This window comes from Canis lupus, chromosome 16, assembly GCF_003254725.2.
Source record: "Canis lupus dingo isolate Sandy chromosome 16, ASM325472v2, whole genome shotgun sequence".
NCBI lineage: Eukaryota > Metazoa > Chordata > Mammalia > Carnivora > Canidae > Canis > Canis lupus.
Window position 1 is genome coordinate 18660857 of NC_064258.1, and position 25821 is coordinate 18686677.

A 25821-nucleotide genomic window follows, 5' to 3' on the forward strand; every position below is an offset into this window, starting at 1 on the left:
CGGTGTTAGCACACCTGGCGTGACTGTGGTCCTCGCCAACGTGGAAGGAGTTCTAGCCAGGGCTGTGTCCTGGAACTTTCTCACAGTCCCAAAGCAGACGCAGTCACAGGCCTGTGTCCGTCACCCTGAACTCGGGGCTCTGGGCTGCTCCACTCACCCAGGCCCCGGCTGCGCCCACAGTCTCAAACCCTTTTAAACAGCCTGCTGCATCCCACCTCTGGCCAGTGTGCTTTTCTGGAAGCAGACAGCACTGTGCCGCTGGGTTCGCATAATGAGGCAGGTCACTAAGGAAGTGCCAGTGCTGTGGAGTGACTGCACTCCCGCTGACCTGAAGGTCATGACAGAGGTACACCGCAGGATTCTTTTCCTGTGGTGACATCTACTAAGGGGCCGTATTCATGATTGCCCACCCTGCACCAGGCATTCCAGACACTCTGTCCATGTTGCCTTCCATCCTCCCTTCACTATGGCATCAGGTCTTGTCCCCACACACCACCAGGAAAGCCGAGCCCCCGAGTGTGATGTACAGTCACCATTAGGGACTGAATGTTTAAGGGTGTTGAAATCTAATCCCCAAAGTGATGGCATCTGGATGGGGGCCCTTTGTGGGTAATTCGTGCCATTATAAGAAGAGGCCAGAGGACTAGTTCGCACTGGTCCTGCCCTGTAATGACGCAGCAAGAAGACAGCTGTGCGTGAGGCAGGAAGCAGGCTTGAACCTGGCCCCCAGCCTTGTTGGCGCTCTGATCCCAGGCTTCCAGCCTCCAGAACCATGAGATGTTGATCCGTATTGTTTAAGCCCCTGGTCTATGATACTTTATCATAGCAGTGGAAGCAGACCAAACTAGTAATGTAAGTAGCAAAAGGTAGAGTTAAATCTTTTCCATTCAGGAAACAAGCAGTGACTGTCAACGAGGTGAAAACACCACGGACTCTGGTCCTACAATGATGGATCATGATGAGGCCCTGCCCCCGGCATGCGTGCTCTCTCTAGCACTCAGGAGGAGACGGGCCACCACGTTTCCAGACAAGGAGACACATCTCAAGAGGGAAGTGCTGATGAGATCCAATGAGAAATAACCGGGAAGAAAGAGTATGTTAATCCACTCTTGGGGGATAGGGATGGATGGGGTGTAGAGGGGCAGAGACGTTTGCACTGGGCTGTGAAGATGAGGTGGCTTTGACCATGTGGAGATGAGCAGGAAAGTTTGCCAAGGTTTGCAGGTGGGCAGGAGCCAAGGCCTGTTCCTAGGGAAGGATGGCACTCTGAGAACAGCTCCCAAGGATACTTGCTAGTAGCCAGGAGACATCAGGTGGGAAATGCCCATACGTACCCCACAGATGCAGGGGTACAGGCAGCATATGGGAGGAGGGAGCCTGTGTCCCACTTCGGGCTGCTGCAGCAAACCTAGGCCCCCCAGCTCCCATCCTGCACTCCTCTGGGGCCCCGCAGGAGACAGTCCTGCCCTGCAGAGGTCGCTTCGGCAACTCTTCAAGGCCACAAGTTCAGTGTTTTCAGATGGTTTTTGGAGTCAACACATAACATCAGGCTCTATTTTTCTTCTTCTTTTTTTGTTTTTTTGTTTTTTGTTTTGTTTTGTTTTGTTTGTTTTGTTTAAAGGTTTATTCATTTATTTGAGAGAGAGAGATAGAGGGAGCCCGTGAGAAAGAAGAGCAGAGGGACAGGAAGGGAGAAACTCACGCAGATTCCATGCTGAGCACAGAGCCCAATGTGGGGCTCCATCCCATGACCCTGAGATCGTGACCTGAGCCAAAGCCAAGAGTCAGACCCTTAACCGACTGGCCACTCAGGCGTCCCTAACTTTTTAAATTCAGTTCCTTTCAGTTGGTATTTAAGACCTCTCATTTCTTTCAGAGTCTGCCCCATGACCCAGGACAGGCTCCAGCTCCCCTCTTAGCTCTGTCCCCTGCGTGTGCAGGCGAGGCCCTCACTCCCATGTCCCAATATCAGTCCTGGCTAGAAACCAGATCACATCTACTGCAGGCCTCTCCACCTCTCCACTTCCCTGGGAAGGGAAATCGGGATAATAATAGGCGTGTGTCTACCTAAAGTGGTTTCTGCTAAGTACTTCAACGGATGAATCCCTGAAATAATGGTCCTAGCAGTTTAACTTCTCAGGTTAATGTGCAATGATATTTAGGTTCCTGTGAATTCCAGGTGCTGTGCTGGATGGGTTTCTGGAGCAGCGATCATTTGGTGATTCCCTTGAAAATTGCCTTCACAATGCTGCCGTTGTACAAGAACAGAGCATCCACACTTTCTGGAGGTGAATGTCCACACCTCCCCTTAACGGCAACCACCATTCATTAGTTCTGAAATCACAGCTCCGAGTCCCTTGCTTAATGTGTCTCCCAACATTCTGGGGAAAACGGGGGCTAATGTGGGAAGATGAGGTAATCCTTTATAAGGATACCCTTCTTTCTTAACATCTATCTGAGGACTTTGAGAAGAAAATATTTATACTCTTTTCAATTGGGAAAGAAAGTGCTCTTGCTAGTGTGCTTCATCCTGTTTAGATGAACAGCCTTTTAGCAGCCACAGCAGATTTTATAATCCGTTTGAGTTTTTACTCATTCATTCATTCACCAATAGGTTTGTTGATCTATTTAATGCTTATGTATGATGAGCTTGGTTTTAAACTTCAGTGCGCTAAAGCATGCAAGACACAGAAGTGGGCACAAAATGTAGTGAGTCTTCTGCTAGTGATGTTACTGATCATGCAAAATATTTCTGACGAGGGAGATAGAAGCTGCATGGGGTGAGAGCTGCTTCTTATGAACTTGCGCTGATACTGTGGATACATGAAGCCAGCTGAGGGCCAGGGTTTTGGCATTGGTGCTATTAAGAGTACAAGCCAGAATTCTGTGCAGGCGTGTTTCCACACCATCCTATAATATGCCAGTGAATAGAATTTTGCATCTGAAAACCTTCCATCGCAAACCCTTTTGTGTGTGTTGTGGAGAATGGAGAATATAGACTTGGAGTTTGTGTATCAGTCATCCATAGACAGTCCCACTGATATTTTCAATAGGTAGAAACCATTTGTACCTCATGATGTTCTAATCTCCTGAGCAGGAAGATCAAGCTTTCCTTAAAACCTCTTTGGTTAATAACCATCCAAAAAAACAGTTAAGGTTTCCCATCTGCCAGAGGGAAAAATCAGGCAGGAAAATAGAAGGTCTCTTCCAAGTTTCAAACAAACCAGTGTCAGCACGCCTTTCTGGCTGTATAAGTTATGGGATTAAAGAAAAGTGCATTGTAATCGATGAGTAAAACAGTTATTCGTTTAGGATGTATGGGAGACACTCTATGTATCACTATGGTATTAGGTTCCCCAGAGGGACTGCCTGTGTAATCAGGAAGGGGACAGTCTCCGCCCATGGCTACCTGGGTGTCACCTTCCCAAATGCTGCATCACCTCATTACAGGAGCAGCAAACTCCCTGGACGGCCTGTCAGTCAGAGACACGGCAGGAAACCTTATCTAACTCGGGTGGTTCAAGAGACGGTCAGGAAGGACATTTGCAGAGGTGTGGGCAGGGTCACGGGAGCGTCAGAGGCAAGGCCCCCGCCCCCCCGCCATGGTAGCAGCACCCCTGATGAGCACCAGCTCCGAGCCAGGATGGAAGGAGCCAAGAGTTCCCCTTGGGGCCAAGAGTTCCCCTTGGGCGGGCAATGCGATGGAGGCCGCCTCCTCCTACAGGCCTGGCATCGGGGGTGGGAGCCCCGCAGAAGAACTCCTGGCCCAGACTCCCCTCCTGCCCAGCCTTACCTACGTGCCTCCCATTGGCCCACCCCGAGCCCCTGCAAGAATGGGCCACCCGGCCCAGCAGAGAAGGTGCGGGAGGAAGCTTGGGAAGGTGCCACTGACCCAGCACAAAGCATAGTGGAGAGAAGGGGTGGCCTAATGGTGTCGCAGCTCCAGAGGCCTCGGTCAGGGTCCCAGATGGCCCAGGACAGGAATCTGCATGTTAAGGGGCCCAGGGTCCCAGCACACTTTCATTGTGTCATTTCGAGAATTTACACGAAGTTTTTTCGAGTGACTTTCTCACTGTATCAACTGGTTTTCTGCTGTCCTAGAGACTAGATAATTATTATTTCTTTTGTCTGAGAATCTTTGGATGGCTCCATGTGGAGATGTTGGTCCCATCAGGCTTGGGCCAGTTTCTGCAGTCAGTAGACTCGTGACTGTGGCATTTCTACAGGTTCGATGCATTCCAGTGCATTCTAACAAGATCCCCATGCTTGCTTCCTCCAGGTTGCCACCAGGTCCCTTCACCTGTCACTGAATATCCCAAGTCAGACAACTACTTCTGCTTTTCCTTTCATGTTGACGAGTGCCGCAGCTCCAACACACGCCTGGGGTCTCCTCGGCATAAACTGTGCTCGTGTTTCCTCAATACATTTTACCTGTGACAATAAAGGTGTCCTTAGGGTTTCTCTGACTGCAATATGTAAGGACAGTGGGTCGTGAAATCTAAATTTAAACTGACCTCCTCCGACTGACTTATTTCACTCAGCATTTGGGGAATATAAATAATAGTGAAAGGGAATAAAGGGGAAAGGAGAAAAAATAAGTGGGAAATATCAGAAAGGACACAGAACATGGAAGACTCCTAACTCTGGGAAACGAACTAGGGGTGATGGAAGGGGAGGTGGGCAGGGGGTGGGGGTGACTGGGTGACGGGCACTGAGGGGGGCACTTGACGGGATGAGCACTGGGTGTTATTCTGTATGTTGGCAAATTGAACACCAATAAAAAATAAATTTATTATTTAAAAAAAGTATAAAAGAGTTACCCATATATAAAAGTATAAAAGTACCCAACATGCATCAGAGTGTAATCAATAAATGTGTCTGAAAAAGGAAAAAAAAATTAGTTTAAACTGACCTGGTTTCAGTGGAGTAAAACATAAACAGTGTGAATCTGGTGTAGAGTCTGAACTCACCTGTCGCATTCCTTTTTTTTTTTACATTTTTAAAATTTAAATTCAATTCACCTGTCCCATTCCTGATGCGTGCACCTTGCGGGTAGCCGGGATTTGCTGTTGCCAATGCAGAACAGGTGTCAGTGGGAATTAGGTGAGACAACCTTGCAAGCAGCCTCCAGGCTCCCTTCCTTCCCAGTGCACAGGGGTGACTCTGCAGGAGGTAAGGCCCCGCCTGTGGGTCCAGACTGTGAGGTGTCCTCCTCACCATGCGCTCCCCCCCATGGGTTCTTCCTCCTGAGCCTTTGGGGTCAGCATGGTCTTTCCAGTGCTGCCTCGGTGCACCCTACCTTCTTCCTGCTTTTGCTCTTCCCCACCTTTGCTCACCTGTGCTGGGGCGGGGTTTCCATCATGAGCGTTTTCTAATCAAAGCACCGTTATCTTCTGGTCTGCAAAGTATGTCTGCAGAGAGATGATGAATTCCCCACTAGGTATCTGCGTCTCTCCAGCATTTTGTTAGATTTTGTTTGTTTATTTGAGAGAGAGAGAGAGAGAGAGAGCGCACACAGGCTGGGGGAGGGGCAGAGGGAGAAGCCAAAACCTGCTGAGCAGGGAGCCTGACATGGGACTCGATCCCAGGATCCAGGGATCATGACCTGAGCTGAAGGCAGACCCTTATCAGACTGAGCCACCCGGGTGCCCCTCTTCAGCCTTTTTGATCAGCACCGGTATAAACCATGATACTTGTTTATTGTTGTTGCTCTTGTGCTCATGGCTGTTCCTGAGAGGAGAGGTGTGTGTGTAAATCCTGGATTCCAAGGCTGTTAAGGGCTGTGAGAGAGTGTGGTCAGGGGCTTTGAGAGAGAGTGAGCAAGAACGCACTGGTCTCTCCAGCCAGGACCAGCCCCAGGAGGCAGGGACCACACAGAGCCGTGCTTTCCGTGTGGCTCTAATATCCGGTTCCTCCGTCCAATTACCATCTTTTGTTGTGCTTCTAGCACCTTTATGAAAAAATAAGCACCACCAATAAGGAAGATGAAGTAAATGAGCCAGTAAGACAGAAAATGGGGGTGTGCGTCCAACGGGCTGACGTGATGAATATCGATGGCCGTGTCAGTTGCTAAATGTTATTTAAAACGTGTTCTCGCCGTCTTAAAGTCCTGTGTTGTCCTCCTGAATATGGAAATACAATGATTAGAAAGCTGTTTTACCGTCCTGAGATATATGCACCATTGATTTTGTAATTTGTTGCTACCTTCTACTTATAGTAAATGGTCCATGATACATAAAAGAAATTTATGTCAGAGCTTTTCACGGAGAATAAATATTAGAAAGAAAATACGTTTAGACAATAGACTGGAGCAGTGGAATGGGGAGATCCTATGCTTGGGTTTGCGTAGTTCGTTTTCTCCCGGTAATTTTAATAGTTGCTATGTGAATATTTTACTTTTTTAGGGTATTTGATTCCATCTTGTTCTGATAATGGGTACATTTTAAGGCACAGCGGGGCCGAGTTACAGATCTGGGTCATTTGCAGTGCACTTTCTCTGGTGTCAATCAACAAATAAATGATTGCTTGCTGCCTTCTAGGAGTTATTAAAGGTGGCTTACAGCATCCTTCAGTGACGTCTTATTGCATTTTGGACTAAACATTAAATACGCGGCGTTGTCCACAAGGCAGGTTTCAGGGGTTCCACCCCACCGGGCCTCATGCCAGCCTCACTGTGTGCCCTCACAGTGCAAAACCCTCCCAGCTATTACCTGGCCTCGCTCCTGCACATCCCTCAGAGTAAATCCCACTTCCTCCTAGAGCCCTCACCTCCCTCTTGGTGCCAAATCAATATTGGCACTCCTCCCATCCTTTTATGCCCTGTAGCACCCTGACTTGCTCTCATCTCATGGTGGCATTGCAGTGGCCTGCTCTCTCTCCTACTGGGATGAACACAGGGACGTGTCCCTTTCCTTCACGGCTCCTGATCCATGCTTATGCTTACAGTTGCTGCCCCCCGCACACAGTCGACCTTTGCCACTGCAAGATAGTACAGTCCAAAAACTATATAACGTGCAAACCTAGAACCTGAATGAGCCCCTGTAAGCTCTCTCTGGGTGGAGAAAGAGCGTATTGCCAGCACACCTGAAGCCCCTTCACCTCCCCTCTCCTCTGAGCTCTGTGGCATCCTGGATTTTATGGAAACTCCTTTCTTGCTAGTCTTCTTAGACTTAAGTGTGAACCCTTTGCTTATACTGTAGACTTGACCATTTTTCAATTTTATATAAATGAAATCATTCATCATATATTCTTTATGTCTGACCCATGTCACTTAAAATCATATCAGTGAGATTCATTCATGCTGTGCATGTGTACAAATGGATATTTCTATTGAAGTATAACATTCTGTTATATGGCATATAACACTGAGGTGGGCAAAATAAAGACTTCCCCAAAATGCCTGTGCCCCAATCTCCAGAACCTGTGAATGTGTTAGGTTACATGTCCAAGGGGGATTCAGGTTCCTGATGGGATTAAGATTGCTAATCAGTAGTATTTCTGTGGCCAATTAATTTCCCTGATGCTATGTATCTTTCCATTAGACTGAACTACATGAAAATGCCAGGATTAGGCTATTTTTTGATTACAGAAATACCTGTCAAACATGGATCCACTGAATAAACCCCATTCTAGGCCAGCTGTAGTTTAAAAATACTAGAGCTTTCTTTTTGAGGAATTTTATACCTAAATTAGTGAATACCTGCAGAAGACCCCATCCTTGTCAAGACTCTTGTGAACATTATGTTGTACCAACTGTCTTGGCTGGCGTTTGCTTCGGCTTGAATCAAGCCCCCTCCAGTCACAGAGGGGGCTACACTCCAATGCTGATAGATAGGCGATGGCAGGTGTAGACTCTTGAGGATCTCCCAAGGTAATTGCTATATTTCACTCAGTTTTGCTGGAAAGAGAACTATACATACTGGTGGAAAACCTGATCTTTTCAAATAAAATGATATGTCAGATTAGCAAATGCATTGTTGTGAAATTATAAACCACCTGAGTAGTTAGAATTTCCACCTGGGTTTTGAGTGTAGGGTTGGCCAGAATATGCCACAAAAACTAGGGCAAGTGATTTCACAAGTGAGCACGGACTGCCTTCTTGGAGATCGAACACCACAGGAGTCCATGCGCTCGACTGGGTGTCTTCACCACCCGGGGTCCAGCTCCTTTGTTCTCAAGCTTGAGAGATACACTCAAACTCCTTTAAGTAAAACCGGAGATAAGATATCTCTTAAAGAAACAGGAATGTCTTATTAAACCTAAGGGGAAAATTCCTTCAGGCCTCGGGAGGAAAATTAAGTCAAGAAATGGAAAACCAGGAGGGAGCCCTCTTTCTTTGCCTTTTGTCTCTGCTTCTCCAGGTCACCAGTTCCTTCTCGTTTTGTAAAAGCTACTCTATTACCTCCTGAATCCGTAGGCCAGGTGCAAATAGGAACTTCTCCTTCCCCCTCTGTTCTCAGGTGTCATGACAGTCAGCTCAGTAAACCTGGAGACTTTGGTCCTACACTGGGAAACCTGGAGTGGGCTTCTGGCCCAGGCAGTCCATCCTCGTGTCTGCAAAGGTGAGGGCGGGGCTCCCAGGGCAGAAACACGGCTCTGGCACCCATGGGTAGGAGAGGATGGCAGTGGAGACCACTGCCACGCCTTACATTTTTCATACAGATAGCTTCTGTGCTGTGCTGGAACATTCCATCAGGGTGGCAAGCCCCTTTGAAAAACTGAGCTCAGATTATTTCTGTGGCTGCCGTTAAATTGCTGGTAGTTATTGCCTTTGAGGCTTGTTTGAGTTACTTAATATTTATTGGGAGCCTGAGGGGCTTTTTGACATTGGGAAGTTGAGCTTGCCAAAATGCTGCCCAGTGGAGGAAATCCGTCTCAAAATTGCCTGTGGGTTCCAGTGAGTCTCCTCAAAGATAGCCCCTATCTGGAGAAGATTAGAACACATCGTTCTCACCCACACTGATGTGGAAGATGCAAATGTTCGATTTTAAATTCCACGACTCACTTCCATAGCCAGAGTCTCACTGAAAGGGACTTCCCTTGAGCCTGATATATTGCAAAACTTCCTTGACTATGATCAAGTCACAGCACCATTTGCTTTTGGTGATTTATGCACCATGATTCCTTTAAAGTATTACATCAGGGATCCCTGGGTGGCGCAGCGGTTTGGCGCCTGCCTTTGGCCCAGGGCGGGATCCTGGAGACCCGGGATCGAATCCCACGTCGGGCTCCCGGTGCATGGAGCCTGCTTCTCCCTCTGCCTATGTCTCTGCCTCTCTCTCTCTCTCTCTGACTATCATAAATAAATAAAAATTAAAAAAAATAAAGTATTATATCAAAATAGATCCAAGAGAGCCTGAGCTCTGAAGGTAAGAATAACTTACATTTTGAATTAATTTCACAAAGAATCTATTAGGCACAGTCAATTACACTCAAGAGCCTAAAATAATTTGAGCTCTGGTGTTGAATTTAAAATTAAAAAAAAAATAAAGAAATTTTAGAAGATATATAATTAATAGAAATTTGCTTGTTTTGTTTTGTTTTGATCTCCCAAAAGGGCTGATGGAGCAGGAGCTCGCTCTGCACACTCAGTCCTGCTGATCGGCAGGTATGAGGCTGACAGCTGCCTCTGTCATGGCCATACATGGGTCTCAAAGGACTGTGCCCTCAGGCAGTCACAAAAAGTCATGTTGTATAAAATAGTCAACTTCAGAAGTTCCCAAACTCATAGGAGAAAAGGGGAGTTGATCCCCCAAGTTGACTTTGTATAAGGCAAATAGAGTAGGTAGCAGAAAGCCTGGAGGACTTGACTAGTGGGACAGGGAGGAATGTGGTGTGAGAAGTCAAGGGGAAGAGAGGCCCCTGAGAGTGTGTCTGACAGTCCTGCGGAGTACCAGCTTCTTTCCACTAAGATCGTAATGACTCATAATTAACTGCCGGTCCTCAGCAGTAGGGCCTGTCAACCAAATTTAATTTCTAATTAGTGAAATCAGTACAAGTTTTTTAAGGGTAAGACTCCCTCTGTCACCACCAGTGCCACCCCCCACTCACACTACGTTGGTTGTTCCCATCTTTCCAAAATGGCTGCTCAAACAACCCCAGTCCTACAGCCAACCTCAGGGAGTAGGCATCAGTGAGTACCTCATGACCCAGGTCCTATCCATTCCGTACACTCACAACTAGTGAAAGCATCTTAAGTACTTAGGAAACACTGCACAGCAGTCCCAGGGGAGGGGAGCATGTCAGGGAGCAGAACAGTCTCCCTGCTCAGAATACACAGAGCTTCCCTGGATGGTAGGCCCTGGCCCGGCCCCTCGCATGCTGGCTTGGATCTTCTATTCCAGCTGGAATTGTGAGGCCATATGAGCTGCTCCGTGTGTATCCTCTGGAAAGTTTTTAAACTATCAATGATCTGGTGATGTTCTAGAGAAGGCCTCTTTCAGTTTGGGGAGCTACAGAGAGTCTTCTCATCTTAGTATACTTCTGAAAGCTGCCTGGGTGAAGAGGAGATTGATTGGCTCAAGATGGACTATTGTGAAAAAAATAATTGAATTCATTTCCTTCCTCCCTGGTGAGTGGGCCATCTGGTCGACCCTGCCACCTTTAGCAAAGGGAAATAAAGTGCACAGTTGCCAGCTGTCCCCACCAGGGCTGGCAGGGCCTGGGCCTTTGCTGTCAATGCAGTCCCTGCTGTCCTGCTGCCACCCTGATTGCTCCTGCATCTGCAGATTCTTGCGCTGATCTTCCGAGGTAGCCGGGCTCCTTTAGGAAGAGACCTTAGTGAGACCCTTTCTCTCCTCACTTCTGCTGGAAGTGAGACCCCTCCCATCTCGTTAGCTGTGTGTGGCTATACATATGTTGTGGAAAACAAACATGCTACAAGGTGTGCCCAGAACCTTCGAGGTGGGTATTGCTTGGGGAACATGCTCTTCAACGTGTGGGGACATGGCTGGGGCCTGGATCACCCTATCGTAGGGACCCAACAGATGCCTATTTCTGCTCCTTAGAGCTCAGACATGGCCAAAAGAGATGTGATTCTCTGTGTTTATGTTCTTTATAACATATCAGAAACTTGATGTGCTTTTGAGTTCTTCCCATAGTGTCTGTTAAATGGTACTAAAGCATAATTTGGTAGTGAGTAGTGACAGCAGTAAATCGTAAAGCAACAGCTTACCTTTGTATAAATGCTATGAATTCTAGTGTGCTTCCAAACACACTTGCATTTGGTCCTAACACCCAAGCACTGGATTCCTTTTGTCTTCCACTTCTTCTTTGCTTTCTTTTTTCCACACCCTGGTAGCCTTCAGCTTCTCTAATTTCTAAATAATCACCTCAGACTTTTCTTGAGAATCTCTACTCCTTATCATAAAGCACAAGATGTGATAAAGTCAGCAAGGGGATTCCGTGGGAGAGAGGAAACTCAGGCCAGGGTGAGGCATGTGGGGTTTGAGCACTGATGGAGAGGGCCTGATAGACATGCACGGTGACACCCCACCCCCCTTAATCCATGCACAGAATACTGCACATCTTCAATTATAATTTTAATGTATGAGTCTTCCATTTCAGTTGTACAATTGGCACATAAAATATCAAGCTCAAATCACAGATTACTAAGATAATAATGGTCTAAAAACATGAATTTTATACTTAAAACAACCTAGGAAAAAGGTTGAGTTTGTTTCTCATCCATTTGGTTGGGTTTGTTTTCTTTTTGCCTGAGTTAAGAGTAAGTGTGAGCAACAATTATATCACTAGGGACAAGGCAATTGCCAACTCTAGATGTCAGTTTGCATTACATCTGTTAGGACCGAGCGCTATTTATGGCATCATCAGTGGAGCTGGGCTTGTATTAATGCTTTGCTTTCCGCATCAGTCAACAATAGCTTTTCTTCCAGTGGTGCCAGCAAATAACAAAGTTACTTCTCATAAAGGCATTCATATGTGTGTTCTTCCATTCAACGTACAGTCCCCGAGCGCTGTGGTGTCCCAGTTCTATACCAGGCATCAGGAATACGAGCACACCAGGTAGCTTGGGGCCTGGAGATGACACAGGCATTAAAAACATAATTCAATAGTGCAGTAATGTTACAGAAAAGCATTTACAAAGTGTTACGGTTGTGTCCAGATGGAAGAACAATGAACTCTGCCTGCAAAACCAGGCATGGCTTCCCAGAATGTCAGAGATATGCCTCTGAGCCACGAGCTTTGTTTCTCACAGTTCTGGAGACTGGAAGCCCACCCTCCGGGTACAAGTGGCAGTGTCTTAAGGGCCCTTCCTCTTTAGGTTGCCGACAGCGCCTTCTTGCAGTGGCCTCTCACGTGGTCTTTCCTCCATGCGTGTGGGTACAGAGAAGGCAAGCTCCCTGGTGTCTCTCCTTATAAGGACACTCATCCTGACCTGAGGGCCCCATCCTCATGACCTCCTGTAACCCTCATTACCCCTCAGAGGCCCTCCGTCCATGTACCATCTCACTGGGGGTTTGAGCTTCCACATGTGAATTTAGGAGGGACACACACAGTTCAGTCCATGACAGCCTGACATCCTTCCTCCCAGTCCCATTCCTTGTGGTTTCTGTTCAAATGTCACTTTATTAGAAAATCTCTCTGACCTCCTTATATACAAACAGCTCACAGGATGCATTCCCTCCTTAGCCCCCCTCATTCTGCTTTTTTCTTCTCTTGGTGGGTTAGCCGTTTATTGTTTGTGTCCCATCCCTGCACCAGAATACAAGAAAGGAAATATGGAAAAATGAAAGCCATTCAGCTTGCTGGCTAGATAGCAGTGTAGTCTGTTTCGTTCACTGCTATACCCAAGGTCCTTGGGGCAGGGCTGGCAGGGGAAGTGCTGGATAGACATGTGTTGGATGGATGGATGGATAGATGGATGGATGGATGGATGGATGGATGGATGGAAGAAAGGAAGGAAGGAAGGAAGGAAGGAAGGAAGGAAGGAAGGAAGGAAGGAAGGAAGGAAGGTAGGTTTGATCACCTGGTTACACCAAATGGTTCACTATAGACATGCTTTTCCATTTTACTGAATCTCTGAGGTATGCATGGGGTACCAAACAGAGCAGAGAATGTATTATGGTCTCATTTTCACTATTCTAGGCAAAATCATATAATTCTGCCAAGAAATGCACTACTGAAGCTTAACATTTTAGGGGATAATTTATTAACTTGTCTTGTCCTTCATGGGAAGCAGGGTCAGTTCTACTTAAATTCTCAATAAGTCAGCTCCTGCAAGTTAAAATGAGGAAGTCGTTTGAATATGGGAAGCCAAATGAGATGTTCAAAGAAGCACATATAAATCCAAATTCTAACTCAAAAATCATCTCTGTGCTCTGGTTACACCCATGTAGAAATTAAATGTGCATATAGACCATGACTGGAAAGGAAAATGGGGAAAATGAAAAGCTTTGTCATCTTGGATTAGCAAGATTATTCATGATTTGTTTCCTCTTTAATTTGTTTCCTATTAGTATTGTTACAGTAGTGTTTGTGTAACTTAAAAAAGAAATTTCTTGTACTGTGAAAAGTGAAATTTGGCAAATGAAAATGGAATTTAATTAAAGAATGTCTGCTTTCATGTGGGTAAAATTGCCCTGCTTTTTAAATGCGTAAGAATGCTGCCTGAAAGGCAATATGGTGCATCTGTCTTCAAGAAATGGTGTCATTGGGGTTCATTCGGGTACCTTGGTGGTTCAGTTGGTTACGGGTCTGATTCTTGGTTTTCATCCAATTAATGATCTCAGGGCATGAGATTGAGCCCTGCTTCCCGCTCTGTGCTGAGCATGGAGCCTGCTTAAGATTTCTCTCTCTCCCTCTTCCTCTCTTCCTCCCCCTACCGAAAGAAAGAAAGAGTGCCTTTGACCCAGAATCACTTCACTTGAGTGGGCTATGCTGTCAGTGCCCGTTTGGGTATCTATGGTACATCTCAGGATATATATATACACTGAACTGGTTTTCTGTGCATAGTATTTTCTTAGTCCAGTGAACAGGAGGAAGCAGAGTCTTTGTCCTCTTTCCAGAAGCCCTTGCCTCCCATTCATTTTCCACCCTTGAGTAGCAACTTCACAGCTTTGCATCTCTCTCTTCCATCCTATACATGTTCATAAAGCTTTTACTCTGATTGGACATTTTTAAGATCATTTATTTCCACCTTCCTTTCTGGAGGATTGGATCTCCAGGATCCCCGTTAGGTGTTCACCATCCTGCACACTTCCTGAGGAAGCCCCTCATCCTATTGTGGGGCAGTATTAATGGTTGGGAGTTTTGAAGGTGTACTGAAACACGATTCTACCTTCTGGAGCTGTACAGAGTAAGTTTCCTCTCTCTTCCATGTGATAGTTCAAGTGGATAAGACTTGAGGCTGAATGTCCTTCACATGACATGTTTTACAAACGTTTCCATCTTCTGGTTATCTTGGCAGACATTCTGACACCATCTAGCCTAGACCTGGACATCCAGGCCAGGACACATTGTAGATGTGTTTGGCCTGGTAAGGGGACCACTGAGTCTCAGAAGGACTTCTGTCACTGAAACATGGGTTCGTACACTTCTGCAAGTAAATCAGCTATGCTACTAGCTCATCGGAACTTGACACAAAGGAAAAGTCTTAGGCTTCTTTGGGCAAATAAACTTTGACCAGTGTATTTAATAGATGTGTTTAAAACATTTTAGAATTTTAGAATATTATTAAAAACAAGATTCAAAAGACATCAATTGTTTGAGCTGATGAAGATAATAATGTTAATTTTATCATCCTGGATCTTGAATAAGGTTTGGGGTTTGGTCCTGAATATTAAAATATTCTGGTTTGATTATTACCCTGGGATTTAATATAAGCAGTATTTGAGAAATGCCAACTAGGGAAGTGCCTTGGTGGCTTAGTCACTTAAGCCTCTGACTCTTGCTTTCAGCTCACGTCATGATCTTAGAGTCAAGATCGAGCCCCGTGTCACATAGAGCTCCACATTGGAGTGGAGCCTGCTTAAGATTTTCTCTCTCCTCTCCCTCTGTCCCTCCCCTTCGATTTGCACACACACACTCTCTCTCTAAAAATAAAAAGAAAGAAAGAATAAAATATCCACTAGGCCCTACAAGAGATTATTTGTACTACATTGTTCATATGAAGAGTACTACTTCAAGATTTATACTATTCATGAATTTGGTGAATTTTCAAGTTTCCTTTGTAAACTTGGGCAAAGGGAAAAAGCTACTGAATCAGTAAAATCTGATCAGTTCTCCTTTGTTATTTTTTCTTGCATTGAACACTATCCATTCAGAAATGAGAGCAACTCAGTATTGGTTTTTGTCATTTTTAAGTGCTAAAAAGCCACTTCTTAATAGATCAATTCTGGATAGCAAATAAGGAGATTGGTTGAAATTTCTAAATAACTATAAAATTCTTTCTGGCTAAGACCATAGTGGCCCTCAAATTTTTCTTAATTTGATAACCTAGAGAGCCAATATTGAATATTTGCATGTCAATTATTAATTATTTGCCATCCTACATTTAATATTACCTTTGATTTGCAGAAATTTGCCACGTTCTAATGAGCTTTTAGTTTTGGATGAAGCTGTATTTGGGTATTGCATTATCAACTTTTTTGAAGCCATCTCTATTCTAGTTCATCTTGACTTGAAATTAATATTAGTTATAATTATGGGCACTATAAGAGAGAGTATTTTGTGGTCTGTGTATGGGCAGAAGGAGCAGTAGACCATTTTCAGTGTGACCATATGTCTTTATTTGCCAAGGGGAATGACAGTTGCTCTTCTACAATTATGGTCATTATTATAAATAAAAACTATTGTATTTATTAATTATTAACTATAAATATTAACTCCTTTGTCTCTCAAGGAATCCCAGGTTGGAGTATAAATTATACAAGCACAATGATGTGAAAGGGATTGAAAGTTGATTTCAGCAACCAGTATCCCTGATTAATTTCCTAGATTTATCTGACCTTTAGCACACTTCAGCAACGTCTCCAGATTCTTTCTCCCATCCCTAACTCCTGCTGCAATGCAAACACAGCTCCTTGGAGGGACTAAAATCTAGAATACGTATAATTTAATTACCCAGTGAAGAGATCTGGGGAATCTTGAAATCTTGTATGAAGTTCTATAGAAGGAAGAAAGGGCTCAAGATAGTGAACAACGCATAGAAGTTAGTTAAACTTGGTATGTGGTATGTGCTAAATAAACATTTGAATCTGGTACTCTGGGATAGAAGTTAACAGTGTGGGTGTGAATGAAAAGGAAGATGAAAGAGGATTTGGAGCTGGGAATATTCATCATACTTGGGTTTGATTCAGTGGAGATTAGGTTGGCTGTAATGAAGAGAAATGCCACAGTTGCCCTGTGCTATAGAACCCAGTGTGCCAGGTGTAGAAACATTCAGTTCTCAGAAAAGCTGTAAACATAATAGACTATCATATTCGTTCTTGAGATGAGGTTTTGCCATGGTACAGAGATGAAAGCAGGAGGCAGAAGGGCAGAAAAAAGAGCTACTCATAGCTTCAAGGATAAGAATATGCCTCATTCACTCTTTTGTGTCTTGGTTCTTGATTTAATTGGAATGTATTTATTTGGTTTGTTTTATTTCCTTACTTCACTCACTCGGTTTCTCTTTTCTGTTGTTGTTTTTAGGAGCTGGTGGGGAGTAACCCTCCTCAAAGAAACTGGAAGGGAATTGCAATTGCACTCCTTGTGATTCTGGTCATCTGCTCCTTGATTGTCACCTCAGTCATACTGCTGACACCAGGTACTTATATTTATTCTTGGAAAAGCAAGTCACTACAGGAGAAAATGCACAGTTTTGCTTTGTAATTTTTTTCTAAGTAACTACCTGTTACCTAATTTATTTTTCCCAGGTTCTGATTCCCATTGTGCCATATGGTTAAGTGATTAATATGTTTCCATGAAAAAAATCCATTTTGTATGCTTTGAATTCATTGATGTAATTGTTGACTAAGTGTAGAAATGCTCGGTATATATTAAAATTCATAATTACCTATTCATGCTTGACAAGCTTAAAGACAGTGGCATTATAAATATAACAATTCTGTGGATCTCATGGAATTCATGGTTACTATATCAAAGAGGAATTTTAAAAATCATTAAAACAACATACATTGAGTGTGAACTAACAACAGAGGTACTCGAAATAACATAAGAAAGAGTCAGAAATCTTACAGGAAAGAAAAAACACACAAAAATTGTTAGCAAAAACCTACAGCAAAAATGTGTATACACTTGCACCGTTGAATGCTTCAAAAATAGGTGCTATAGGACCTTGGAGGATAGAGAGATCCATTGTGAGGAAATTCAGGAGGAAGGTGAGATGTGAAGTGGGCTGTGATGAAATGTTAGCTTAAGGAGAGAAGATTTTTCCTGTAAGATAACTACATGGCAGTTATAGGAAACTACAATGGCCACATTCTCATTGTCGTATTAGATTCCTAATTGTGTGAACAAAAAAAACACACTTCTAACCGCCAGTAAATAGACTGTACAGGTATTAGACCTTAAGATGGAAAAAGAAGTAGATACATTGAAATGGATAGATAGATAGATAGATAGATAGATAGATAAATTTGTTTTACATTTGTACAAAAAGTGCAAGTAAATTATGGATATACGTTTAAACAATTTCAAAACATGAATGAAAAAAAGGGTAATCTGTACTCTGAAACCAAAACTAGATAAGGGTATCACAAGAAATGAAAACTATTACCAATATCCCTTATGAATATAGGTGTATATACTATACATCTATATATACTAACAAACTGAATCCAGCAACATATAAAAAGTATATTATACCATAACCAAATGTTATTTATCCCAGGAAAGAAAATTTGATTTACTGTATGAAAGATCAATATAATACATACATATTAATAGAATAAAGAGGGGGAAGGAACCCACATGATCATCTCAATAGACATAGAGCAGACATTTGCAAAGCCCAAAATCTTTTCGTAGCAAAACACTCAACAAGCTAGTAGAACCTTCCTCAATCTGATAAAAAGCATGTATGAAAAACTCACAGCTACTATCATACTTAATGGTGAAAGATTGAAAGCATTTCCCTAAGATCAGGAAAAGACAAGGATACTTAGTCTCCCTGTTTCTATTTCACATTGTATTAGAGATTCTGGCCAAGGCAATGCAAGAGAAAAAGATCCAGATAGGAAAGAAGTAAACTATCTCTTCATAGATAACATGAACTTGTATATAGATAATCTTAAGGAATATACACACACACACAGAAACACACATATGCAGCAAGGGTGGATAATATAGGATCAATATACAAACATCATTTGTATTTCCATATATTAACAATGAACAATCCAAAATTAAATTAATAAAATGTTTCCACCTGCAATAGTTTTGAGAAGAATAATGTACTTAGACTAAATTTAATAGAAGGTGTACAACCTTATCCACAGAAAAAAACATAAAACTAATTGAAATAAATTAAAGAAGACCTAAGAAAACGAAAAGATACTCTGTGTTTATGGATTAGAAGATCTGATATTGGTAACATAGCAATACTTCCTGAATATATTTATAGATTCAACTCAATCTTTATAAAAATCCCAATTTCCCTTTTTGGATAAATAGGCAAGCTGATTCTAAAATTTATATGAAAATGCAAGGGGCTCAGAATAGCCAAAACAACCTTGCAAAAGAATGTTGAAGTACATGTACTTCCTTATTTTAAAACTTACTCTAAAGCTACAGTAATGATGGTACTAGCATAGGTATAATATAGATTAATGGAATAGAACTGAAAGCTCAGAATAAAACCATACATCTATGGCCAATTGATTTTTGACAAAGGCACCAAGATCATGTGATGGGGAAAGAATAGTCTTTTCAACAAATAGTGCTTGCACAACTGAATATCTACATACAAAAGAGCCAAGTTGGAGCCCTACCTCATGCTTTATACAAAAATCAACTCAATGTGTATCAACAAGCTAATATGAGAGCTGAAACTGTGACATTCTGGAAGAAAACTTAGAGGCATATATTTACAATCTTAGATTAGACAAGCTTCTTAGATATGACACTAAAAGCATAAGCAACCAGAGAGAAATTGGATAAATTGGACATCATCAAACTTAAAAATGTTTGTGCATCAGTGGACAATATCAAGAAAGAGAGAAGACAACCCATAGAATGTGAGAAAAAACTTGCAAGACATATGTTCAGTGAAGATCTAATGTCCAGATTTTATAAATAATTATTGTAACTCAAAGAGAGAAATAATTTAATTAAAAACAACCAAAGGATTTCAAAAGTATATATCCAAAGAAATATAAATAGCCCATAAGCATTAAAAAAAGATGCTCAACATCATTTGTCATCAAAGACATGCAAATCAGATTCACATTATACCACTTTGTACACTTTAGGATTGCTATAAAAAGGGGGAAAAATGAAAAATAACATGTATTGGTAAAAATGTGGGAAAATGGGAAACTTCAAACATTATTAATTAGAATGTAAAATTTTGTAGACTCTGTGAAAAACGTTCAGTAGTTCCTCAAAAAGTCATAGAGTTAGCATATGACCAAGTATACCACGGGTATACACTCCCACGTGTATACCCAAGAAAACAGAAAACATGTTCATAGAGAAACTTGCATATGCCTGTCCATAGCACTGTTATTCATAAGAGCCAAAAAGGAACAACCCAGTTCCTTTCACCCAGTGAATAGATAAATGTGGTATGTGGTATTAATGTGGTATGGCCATACAGTGGAATATTATTCAACTATACAAATGAATGAATCTCTGATATATACTACCACATGGATAAAAGTTGAAGTAATTATGCTAAATGCAAGAAGTTAAACCCAAAAGGCCACATATTGCATGATCCTAGAATGGTCAAATCCATAGAGATAGAGTAGAGGTACATTAGTAGTTGCCAAAGTCTGGAGGTGGAGACAGTAAGGAGTGGCTGCTAATAAGTATGAGATTTCTTTTCTTTTTTTTAATGACATTATATTTTTAGAGAAGTTTCAGATTCACAGAAAAATTGAGAGGAAAGCACAGAGATTTCCCATATACTGTCTGTCCCCACACAACGTTGCATAGCCTCCCTGGTTATCAACCTCCCCACGGGGTGGTACATTTGATACAACTGATAAGCCTACATGGGTACATCAGAATAAGATGTCTTTTGGAAGTGATGAATATTCTGGAATTTGATAGTGGCAGTGGATTCACGACTCTGTTAATGCCTCAAGAACTACTGAATTGTACATGTTAAAAAGCGAAACTTCATAGTAAATGAATTCCATCACACTTTAGCCATTAGTTTGAACGATGGTGGGAAAATTATTAAAAACACTGGTGTAATCTAGGCATACACACACACACACACACACACACACACACACACACACTAAAGTATCATAAAAACGTGCCTAACATTGAAGAGGTTTCGGTGGCAATTACGACAAAGAGAATGTGGCCCTCTCCCTGGGTGTTCGTTCGTTCTTTCTTTCTTTCTTTTAAAAGATTTTATTTATTTGTTCATGAGATACACAAAGAGAGGCAGAGACAGAGCAGAAGGAGAAGCAGGCTTCACGGGGGGAGCCCAATGTGGGACTCAATCCCAGGACCCCAGGATCATGCCCTGAGCCTAAGGCAGATGCTCTACTGCTAAGCCACCTAGGGGTCCCCCTAGGTATTCTTTCTGAGCATACCAGAGTTGCCTGAGGACCTGGACTTGAGATTCAAGATAGTACATCTGATGGATCAGGGAAAAAAGTGGAATCAGCCACTGAAATCTGAGTAGGGGAAGGGCGAGTAAAGGCAAATACTTTTTCTATTTTGTGATTGGCTGATGGTATTTCGCCTTCACCAGGGATTTCAGCAACCACATTTTTTTTAAAGGTTTCATTTATTTATTCGTGAGAGAGAGAGAGAGAGGCAGAGACACGGGCAGAGGGAGAAGCAGGCTCCATGCAGGGAGCCCGATGTGGGACTCAATCCCAGGACTCTGGGATCATGCCCTGGGCCGAAGGCACGCACTAAACCTCTGAGCCACCCAGGGATCCCCAATTACGTGTTTTTAATTAATGTGGAGACAATCCGGTCTTCCTCAGGATTCCTGCAGTACGTGTTCCTTACCTGTGTTTTCCTTTGAACAGGACTGTGAGGGAAGGATTACTGAACAGTTGCTTCTGTGGTTGTCCAGCACTGGCTCTGAGGCTTAGAAAGCAACAGCGCTTTAAGTAGTTTGTGGTGGCTCCCACCCTCCCAAGGCACATGTGAGTGTTTGTGCCACCTGGAGTCCCAGGGCTCCTGCGGTGGTCACTTTGGAGTGAAATAAAAGGGCGCCCTGGAGTGCCTCTGTCCCCCAGCAGTCCAGCAGTGAGGCTGCGTGGTAAACGTCCCAGAAGCCCTCCCTCCTTGTGCTCATGCAGCACACACGGAGAGCTGGCCCTCAGCCTTCTCTGCTGCACGGGGAAGCGTGTCCTGGTCTCTCGAGTGCAGCCGCCAACCCCGGGAGTCATTTCCACTGGACTCCTGTGCAGCAGCGTGCCCTCTGCAGTCACCTCTTTGAACGCTGGCGGCCAGTTGTCAGGGGCAACAACAAGGAGTGGGCAAGAGGCACCTGCCGGTGGTGGGGCCCTGGTGAATCCCTGAATTCCAGAAAAGGCTTTGAAGAGCAGGAGTTCTTTTATTCTCCTGTTAAAATACAAATGTGGCCGAGCCTTGCCTAAGCCCTGAGCTCTGTTGGGCTTCTGTAGCCGGTATTTCTTTCTATGGGTTGTGCTGCTCAGGCCGTGTGTCCTGGGGTTGGGACAATCAGCCGTGCCCCTTCCCTCCCATTGCAGTCTATCTGCATCTGCTGTCCTGGGGTGCAGCACTGGCTTTTGTTTGGCAATCGCAATTCTGTCTGGCAGAAAAGAACATCAAATCACTCTACCTGCCACTGGCTCCAGAGCTTTCTCAAATTCATGAACCTGCAGAGCATCCTCACGTCAACCAATAGTACAGACTATTGGTCCAACATCAACGCTCCCCTCTTGGGGGCTGAGAGCCTTGAGCTCAGTGCCCAGTGAAGTGTGAGCAAAGGAGACACAGATGCTCTTCCTGAGAGCTCAGCGTCGGTTGAGAAAAAGACCGCAGGAATGGGCACAAGGAGAATCTCCCTTGTGTCGTGTGATCAAGTAGCAAAAACAAAAGAGAAGTGTGAGGCAGGGCTTGGGTAAGGCCTATTGAGTGGGGTTCATCCCTGACAGCCTGTGGCCATGGTTCTGAGTAGCAGTGGCTTCCCCTGGGGGAGGGATGAAGTACAGTCTTGAGGAGATGAGAGTCCTCATGATAATAACACCTTGAAAATTTTTGTGCCATCCTGGGTGTGTCGCCTTGCCTCTGTTTTGATAGATTTACTTAGAAATTATGGGGGCACCTGGGTGGCTCAATGGTTGAGCATCTGCCTTCAGCTCAGGTCATGATCCTAGGGTCCTGGGATTGAGTTGCATTGGGATCCCCACAGGGAGCCTGCTTCTCCCTCTGCCTGTGTCTCTGCATCTCTCTCTGTGTCTCTCATGAATAAATAAATTTAAAAAATATTTTTTTTAAAAAAAGAAAGAAATTGTAGTAGGGACTTTTCATAAGATAATCTTTCCCAAGGACTGCCTGCTTCTCGTCTTATATCCTGGTTTGTTGAAACTCCGATCATCGCACCTGCTTTCTACTCGCCCAGAAAATCCATTCTGAACTCACTGGGTTCAGCCTTTTCATAGAAACATCCCCAACGAATATAAATAATAGTGAAAGGGAATAGAAGGGAAGGGAGAAGAAATGGGTAGGAAATATCAGAAAGGGAGACAGAACATGAAGACTCCTAACTCTTGGAAACAAACTAAGGGTGGTGGAAGGGGAGGAGGGCGGGGGGGTGGGGGTGACTGGGTGACGGGCACTGAGGGGGGCACTTGACGGGATGAGCACTGGGTGTTATTCTGTATGTTGGCAAATTGAACACCAATAAAAACTAAATTTATTATTAAAAACAAAAAAGAAACGTCCCCAACTCACGTGGGCCCCCTTTCCAGGAAGAATCACCATGGAGGCGATGTCGGTGAGGTGATCATTCTGAACGACAAGTACCTTGTTCCGTTGTGCAGTCTAATTACCCCCAGTTACGCACAATTTATGTTTTAAAAATCAAATTAAAAGTGTTGAAGGCAATCTTGCCTCCAAAGGGACTAGCCGAATAAGAATGTGTCCTTTTCAATTGTGTCATTCATTTCTCCCTTGCTAGTCTGTGCCCTTTCCTAAATTTCTCTTTGGCGTGATAGACTCCAAAGTTACCTTTTTTATTTTCAGCTATTAAATACGCGGCCTACCCTGGGTCACACGCAATGGCGTATGCCTTTTTTTGGCAAATACAGTTATTGCATTCCAATGCAAAGGCCTCTGACATTCTCCACTGCCACAGCGAATGTCGAATGCTGTAGGAGCTGAAAAATCCAGCAGGATCACGTTTGCATTGAAATAGCCCTGACAGTTGACCTTATGGATTTTCACATTAGAGAAGATGGACACCAGTTTCAGGTGGTGTGGAACGGAAAAGCCTCGGACATTTGAAAGTCACAGTGACAGTAGACTGGGCGGCGGCCATGCAGAGGTTATCAGAGTATAAGACTCATTAGTCTTTTGGGTGGGAGCAGAGCATAGAGATAATTTTTATGGAGTTGAAATTCCATCACCAGTGTAGGTCCAGTGTCTGTAACAGCTATGCTGACTCTCAGCTTATCTTTTTTTAATTTTCAATTGGACCCAATAGACTTTACTGAGAGGGAGTGAAATCTAGCAAATTGGCCATCATGGCTCATAAATTGGATTCTCCTATAAGAAGGAATAGGTACGAGCAAGTCAGACACTTAATCAAGTGTTCTGAATGTGCACCAGAGTCAAAATAAGATGAAATGGGTTTGTGTGGAAAAAAAAAAAAAGAGATGTATTAAAATTACATTTGAGAGAATCCTTCCACTTCAGAGGTGTGACTGCTAGTTAACAAAGGAAGCTCTGTAATAACATTTCTATAGATTTTGGTTTTTTAATAGGCTATTATTTTAGGGTAGTTTGGGATTCACAGCAAAACTGAGAAGCAGGCACAGAGTTTTCCCAGACACCCTCTGGCCCCAGGCACACAGAGCATCCCCCCTTACCGATCCCTCCCTCCCCAGAGTGGCACATTTTTACAATGGATGAACTTGCATTGACCCATCATCCTCACTCAATGTGCATAGTTTACATTAAGGTGCACTCTTGGGGAAGCTCCTAGGGGGACTCAGTCCATCAAGCATCCAGGTTGATTTCAGCTCAGGTTGTGATCTCAGGGTCGTGGGATCGAGTCCCATGTCAGACTCCACACTCAGAATGGAATTTGCTTAAGTTTCTCTCTCCCTCTCCCTCTGCCCCTCCCTCCCCACACTCTCATTCTCTCTCTCTCTCTCTCTCTCTCTCTCTTTCTGTCTCTCTCTCTCTCAAATAATCAAATAAATCTTTTTTAAAAAGGTGCACTCTCGGTGTTGTACATGCCATGGGCTTGGGAGAATGTGTAATGACACACATCCATCATTACAGTATCGTTACAGAATAGCTTCACTGGCCTGAGAACCCTCTGTGGTCTCTTCATCCCTCCCTGCCCCAGAACGCTGGCAGCGATCTTTTTACTGTCTCTGCAATCGTGCCTTTTCCAGAATGTCATACAGTTGGACATACAGTCCTTCTTTCACTTAGCAGTAGTCTTTTAAGGTTCTTCCCTGACTTTTTCATGGCTTGACAGCTCATTTCTTTTTGGTGCTGAATAATATTCCATTGTCTGGATGGACCACAGTTTGGTTTTCCATCTACCCAATGAAGGACATTTTGGCTGCTTCCATGTCTTGGTGATTATGAACAAAGCTGCTATAAACATTCACATGCAGGTTTTTATGTAGACATAATTTTCAACTTCTTTGGATAAATACCAAAGAGTGTGATTACTGAAGTATATGCTAGGAAGGTATTTGGTTTTGTGAGAAACTGCCAAACTGCCTTCCAAACTGGCTGCACCATTCTGCATCCTCATCAGTGATTCATCATTCATCATTCATCAGTGATGAATGACACACTTCCTGTGTCTCCACAGCCTTGCCAACACTTGGTGTTGGCAGCATTCTGGATTTGGGCCATTCTAATAGGTGTGTAGTGATATCTCATTGTTTGAAGCTAATCTTTTAAAAATTCTGGAATGATTGATTTTTAAACACTTATGTAAAACACATATATAATATTATATCGATTGATGAATTTTCAAACTGAACAGGCTCTTATAGCCAGTATCCAGATCAAGACACAGAATACAACCACCATCACAAGAGCCCCTAACCATGCTTTCTCATCACTAATCCTCCCAAAGGTCCCCTAATTTCTAACATCATAGAATAGTTTTCATGCTTTTATACTTTTTGCATTTCCAGTATTAATATAATCATGTGGTGTGCATTCTTTTACAATAGATTGTTTTGTTCAATAGAATGTTTATGTTTATGATATTTTAAGTTGTATTGATGCCCCATTTTTAGTCTACATATAATCTGTATATAGTCCCTATGATAATCGCAAAGTAGCTTAACAGTAATTTAATAATTTGTTTGTGTATCGTGACAAGTACATACACCTTACTGTTTCTTACTGTTTCTTTTAGAAATAGGTAGTTTGGCCATGTTTTCCAGGTATTTTCTTTGTTCTCTTTCCTGTATTAAACTCATCCCCCAAATCTGATCTCAT

At 43.4% G+C, this 25821-nt stretch overlaps 1 protein-coding gene and 1 long non-coding RNA gene across 10 annotated transcripts in view; both read left to right on the forward strand.

The window, feature by feature from the left end:
- Nucleotides 1-4639, forward strand: part of LOC112663272 (uncharacterized) — a 105177-nt gene extending 100538 nt beyond the window's left edge. For 3 of the 6 annotated variants that reach the window (XR_004805785.2, XR_007402823.1, XR_004805784.2), the window contains exons 5-7: nucleotides 892-1093; nucleotides 2180-2288; nucleotides 4280-4639. This is a non-coding gene — a long non-coding RNA (uncharacterized LOC112663272). The remainder of the gene's footprint in view (nucleotides 1-891; nucleotides 1094-2179; nucleotides 2289-4279) is intronic. The other 3 variants (XR_003139123.3, XR_003139124.3, XR_004805783.2) reach the window with 2 other exon arrangements.
- The window catches only part of DPP6 (dipeptidyl peptidase like 6), an 829290-nt gene that overhangs the window by 460854 nt on the left and 342615 nt on the right, over nucleotides 1-25821 (forward strand). For all 4 annotated transcript variants that reach the window (XM_025451902.3, XM_025451878.3, XM_025451870.3 and 1 more), the window contains exon 2: nucleotides 16654-16768. In XM_025451902.3, coding sequence (XP_025307687.1) covers nucleotides 16654-16768 — 115 coding nt within the window. The remainder of the gene's footprint in view (nucleotides 1-16653; nucleotides 16769-25821) is intronic.